Source organism: Mercenaria mercenaria, chromosome 15 (assembly GCF_021730395.1).
Source record: "Mercenaria mercenaria strain notata chromosome 15, MADL_Memer_1, whole genome shotgun sequence".
NCBI lineage: Eukaryota > Metazoa > Mollusca > Bivalvia > Venerida > Veneridae > Mercenaria > Mercenaria mercenaria.
In genome coordinates this window covers 17,736,446-17,742,445 of record NC_069375.1, presented here as the reverse complement: position 1 = coordinate 17,742,445, position 6,000 = coordinate 17,736,446, and the positions used below count along the sequence as shown (strand labels likewise).

General features: G+C 34.3%; 1 protein-coding gene across 1 annotated transcript in view; it reads right to left on the bottom strand.

Moving 5' to 3' along the window:
• Positions 1 to 510: 510 nt before the first annotated feature.
• LOC123549007 (A disintegrin and metalloproteinase with thrombospondin motifs 12-like) overlaps positions 511 to 6,000 on the bottom strand; it is a 28,154-nt gene continuing 22,664 nt past the window's right edge. The window contains exons 20-21 of the mRNA XM_053524035.1: positions 4,993 to 5,118; positions 511 to 686 (exon numbers count right to left, since the gene is read on the bottom strand). Coding sequence (XP_053380010.1) covers positions 583 to 686; positions 4,993 to 5,118 — 230 coding nt within the window. The 3' untranslated portion in view covers positions 511 to 582. The remainder of the gene's footprint in view (positions 687 to 4,992; positions 5,119 to 6,000) is intronic.

The window sequence follows — 6,000 nt, the reverse complement described above, 5'->3', positions numbered from 1 at the left end:
ATCTTTTTGTAAATTTTTGGGTTATTGAGGTAAATGTCTGATTTTACGCATAAAATACCTCTCATGTTTTTCTGTATTTCATAACTTAAATTTCCATGTAAATTTTATTAAATTCGGCGCAGTAATAAAAAAGTTGATATTTTATCAACCTCAGTAATTCATGTTTTTATCCCCCAAACCACTATAACGGGCCTTAAATTGCTATTCAAATCCAAAGTAGTAAGATTTCTCGGCTATATCGTGATTACCTTGGAAATGCAAATAGTCAGAGTACACTCATAAACCCCATGAAATTTAGTATTTGGCGGGACAGTACCCTACAAAAAGACTGGACTAGATATGCCTAAAGCACACCACTTTCGACATTAGACGAATTTAAGTCAAAATGAATTTTCTTGGTACTATTTATAATCCAAGATAAGATAAGTTGATATGATATGTACTCATTACTTTTCGAACCGTTTTCAGCCAATCAGAGAAACAATAGAATACAATCGTGTAATAAATATTTTTATTTCAGTATATTTTATCAACACATGTGCTAACAAATTAGCAGGTCTTTTACAGGTTCCTGCGGTGAAACTACTGACAGAAATTGCATGTTTTACGACAGTTTTTCCTCATATATCTCTCAAATGCGCTGTCTTTACAATACTTTACATCGTATTTTGAGCAGTCATCACAGTCTGAAAGGGTAAACAAATAATTATTTATGTGCACCTTTAAAACGTGTCTCAATTCAAATGACACAAGCTGACGAGTCAACAATCTTTTGCTGATCTTCTTTGATTATTACTTTATGCAACTCCTACACTGATTTACAATTATCTGATATAAATGTATTAAGTACTGTTAGGTAGCAGTAGTATGTTACTTAAAAGAAATGTGTTCGGTAGATACAAATGTACCTGAAATAGCCCACCTGGAACTAGGAATATTTACACTTTTTAAAGTATAGTAAGTGCGTTACTAGAAAAGGTGACCAGTATATTTTGGATCTGATATTCGTCTGTACTTCGAAAGTCAAGGTCGTCACGAAATTTTCCCTTCTAATTTTAGTCCCAAAGGTCTGACCTTTACCTGGAAACCAGAGATCTAGTTTTACATACAACACATTGCCATGTTATAGCGAACATTTTGCTCACTTATTTAAAAACTTCTCTTTGATTTATGAAAGATTTACAAAGCGGATACGAATGGTTTCCATATTTACCCATGTTTCCTCGTAACAGGATATTTTTATCTTTTATCTTATACCTACACCATTGAATGTAACAGGCCAGCTTGGTTATTGCATTTACAAAAATTCAAATGGTGAAATTGTATAGTGTCAAAAACCGATCTGATTGCAGAAACGAATTGCATTCTTGGTATATCATTTGTTTCTTCTTTTTTTCTTTTGCGTTAAACCGTTCCTGTAATTGAAAATATATCATTACTTTTTTAAATATGTATTTTCCGATTTGTGTTTAATTAAAAAAACATTTGACATCGGCTTATTCATTGATGATTGTTTTAAATTCGAAAGATCATTTCAGGTATGGTATAGTTTGAATGTAGATATATCTCTCGAAATAAGATACGCATTAAACAGTATTTCAAAAGGTGTGTTGCTAAAATGGCCGCATTCCGCTTATTTACTCAGAGTGTGCCCATATCATTCTATATTCTAACACGACTAGCAAATAAAATACAAACATGTAGAGCAAAATCTATCTCTGGCAATTCTGCAATAACCCACGCACGTGCAATTACGTCATCCGAACCAGGTGCGTAGTGACCATTATTTCTAACACTCTTGAAACTAGTATGTCGTGTTAGAATCGAAATAACAAGTGTTGGCCTTCGTGATACATTCTCACGCATAAGATCTCAAAACACGGTAATCGCACTTGGGAACTTATTATTTCTTAGATATATGTTGAATGTATACTAAGAATAATTTCATCCTCTGGTGGGCGTAAGTCATTGTTAAGATAAATATACATATGGTATAATATATAATAAATAAAAAGTTTAAAAAGCAGCCGCTTTAAACACTCAACTCCAAAGTAGAAGTGACTTATTATTTTGTAAATCAGTATAAAAAAAATAACAGAGGTACATTTGGACAGATAGCGCCAAAACACTTTACTATTTTATAGAGATGGATAAAGGTCATGTAGTAGGTATGATTCTGTTAGATCTCCTAAAGGCTTTCGACATAGTAGACCATTCCATTCTTCTTATACAGCTTCGTTCAGCAGGACTTGGTGATGATATTTTAAGATGGTTTCAGTCAAATTTTTCAGGTAGACAACAGCTGGTGGATGTCTCTGGTACTCACTCTGCTATTGCTCCCATTACATGTGGAGTTCCACAGGGGTCCATACTAAGCCCTTTTTATTTTTAATTTCCGTCAACGATATGTGGTTAAAAACAAGCTTTTGTTATATGCAGATGATTCTGGCATACTTGTTTCAGGTAAATGTAAATAATCTGTAGAAAAATCTTTGAAAGATGACTTGCATCTTGTCAGTCAATGGTTGGTACATTCTAAGTTGTCACCTATTTAGGTAAAACTGAGTCAATCTTATTTGGATCTAAACATAGAATAAGGTAAAATCCAAGTCTTGATATTACATGTAATAGCAGAACTATTGAACCAACTTCTACTGTCAAATATCTTGGTGCATCCCTTGATCAGACCCTATCTTTCGACTCCATGGCATGCTCCGTATTAAAAAAAAAAGGCTAACGCAAGGTTAAAATATCTATATCGGAAGAAACGTTATCTTACTCCACACACAAAGAAACTTCTTGTCATGGCCCTAATCCAACGTCATTTAGATTACGCCTGTTCTATATGGTACCATAGTCTGACTCAGTTACTTAAATCCAAGCTCCAAACCACACAGAATAAGTTGATGAGGTTCGTTTTGCACCTTGATGCTAGGTCGCACATTGGCCAGTCAACAAACGTGAAGACCAGATTATTCTGTGTCATGTTTTTGAAATAAAAAATGGCTTAGCCCCGGACTACATTGGAGACAATTTTATCCCACAGGATAATGTGCATTCATATAGGACAAGGTTAAGTCACAAAGTTGTTTTTGCTGTTCCTAAAGTCAAAAGTTTTGGTTAAAGTCCTTTTTCTTTTCCGGTATTTCCCTATGGAATAAGTTGCCTGCTAGTATAGCACAGACTGAGATATTATCTGTTTTTAAAACATTAGTAAAGAATTATTTACTAGACAGTTTAGCAAAATTACTTTAATGTGTTTTAATAACTACTCAAATGGCTTTCGATGTATGAACAATTTCCATCTAGTCACATAATTCTTTAATTGATATAGTTGTGCAATTTCCTTCTAGTCAGATACAGTCGTGCAATTTCCATCTAGTTACATAATATTACTTCAATTTCCATCTAGTCACATAATTCTGTAAACTCTGTTATGCCTCTCTATGTCATGCCACCAACACAAAGGACCACAATGAAAATAAAAGCTTTCTCTTTTTTGTGTAATCCTTGGTGACGCTGTGCCTGTCATGGCTACCAAATAAATAAATTCGTGTATGCAATATGTTATTATGTTGTATTTACTATACATGTTGTTTTAATTGTCCATGTATGTGCCCTCCTTACCGAAATAAATTTATCTATCTACCATGTTTAAAACGGACCTATTTTAGTATATATATCTAACTCGTTTCGGTTGTCTTAGGTATATACACGTAAAATCTGCTGACACCAAAATATATGGAACAAGTTTCGAGTTAATCAAGGGTACTTTTAGCTTTCACTGTTTATGTAGCTGAAAGTTGTAGGGTTCCTATGTTTTGTTATCACCGCTCAAGTGAAATTTTAGTAGTGCTTTTTACACATTCTAAATCTTTAAAATATTTCAAAGTAAGGCTCTCTTCAGACTTCTAAAACATTTTGATTTGTTGCCAATCAAATACTTATTTATAAAAAATATATTTTTAAAAAAAACTCTTCAGACTTTTCATTAATAGTGACAATATGTGTCACAAAATTCTTACGGAGTGAACGTTACCAGCTGTGGAAATGTTACAAAACATTTCATATTAATAATTATAAATTTTTATGTACTTTCAAACTACAATAATCTACACCAACAATACCTAGATAAGTAAGTTAAACGCATGCGTGATAACTTGAATATATCACGGGCAACAAAGTTATATGCTTTAAAAGCAAGAGTATAATTCAAAGCAAAATTATCCTGAATTCTAACACGATCAGCAAATAACCTACATACATGTAGAGCAAAATCTATCTCGGGTTATTCTACAATAAGCCACTCGCGTGCAATGACGTCATCCGATCCAAGTGCGTAGCACGTTCGTAAAAAAAGTAGTTACCCTTTTTTCTAACATTGTTGATACTAGTATGTCGTGTTAGAATCGAAATAACAACTTTCCAAGTGTGATTTATCGTAAAATAGTGTTTCGTTCTTATGCGAAACAATATATCACTCAGGCCTACGGTCTTCTGCGGGATGGTGTCATATAACTGTTGCCTTGCCCGTCCGGGTATCCATCCAACTTTCAAATTTAACTTTCCAATCTAAGTTTAGGAGTTTAGCCCTTTGAAATTTTACAGAATTTGTATATTGGCCAATACTGATATTAGCATTGTCTTGATAACTTTTCTGACAGTTTTCAAAGTATCAGGTCAAAACTCATCAGTGGCTATAAAGTCAATCTGCGCATACTTTTAGGATCTGTATATACCACACAAAATATATGTTCTGGCCCTTTGAAATTTTTAAAATGCAAACTACTACTGAACGTCCTCTTACAGTTTTCAAGCGAAATCTGAAATATATTATTATTACTGAAACATATAAAAACGAAATATATTACTATGAAATTAACGTACGTACATTGTATCGTACCCGATTCTAGAGTAACTACTAAATATTTACAATAAAACGGTCTTTAGAGGTTTCAATTTGCACGCTTAAGAAAGTATGAAAGTGGTTACCACGACAAATATTGCATGACTGAGGACAATGTGTCAGCATCCATATTTTGTATTTCGGGTTAAAACATGCATCTGCTCCTGGATCAACTCTCTGACACGTTACCTCATCAACGCACGATCCATTGCCTGAAAATAATACGCTAGCATAACGAAAAATGTTAAGAAAGCAAAGTCATTCCTACGAGTGTCCTAGGCATGTCGCTAATTGCCTTCCGTATTTTATAACCTCTGCACTTGAATGGTATGTCAAATAGCTAACGGTATCCGTTTATTTCGTGCAAACTGGTTTTCAAATGACAGTTATTTTAAACTGAAATATGTGCAGTCATATACACTGGCCAATTTACTTGTCACATTGTAAAATGGACGAAAAGACTTAAATTCGTAGCTATATTAAATGCCGCATTAGGCTTGATATAGATTTAAAGCAGATATTTGATAAATTATGTGGTATATATGAGCCTTGGGCAATTTCGATGCGCATAGGTTTTAGGGCGGTTAAAGCTGGGAAATTATCTGCCGAAGATAATATTGTTCTGGTAGGCCTAAAACCTCGGTTACTAAGGCAATCATCGCTGCTGTAAAAGCTGTGGTCGAACAGGATGCGCGTCGTACTGGCATATCAAAAGGCAGTGTGCAAATTCTGAAAAAGCGGTTAGACCCGGGAACTTTTGTAAACATACAAAGGCTTTGATACTCGGGTTATTTCTAACTTGCTAACAGTTGACGAGACACAGTGAAGGGCTGATAATAAGCAATGAGATCGAAAAGATCAAACCCAAACCCGCCCCTGTATTGCTGAATTCGAAAACGATGTTGTACGCAGTTTTCTTCAATTCTAGTGGGCCAGCTGTTCAAGCGACTTGTCTATCTGGTTATACAGCCACTGAACGATCTACAAGAATTCTGTTCTGAAGAAAGTGAAAACGTTTTACAATAAAAAAAAACGTCCAAGCAAATGATGGTCAGTAATCCATCTTAAACACGACAAAGCCTTGTAACAAGAGC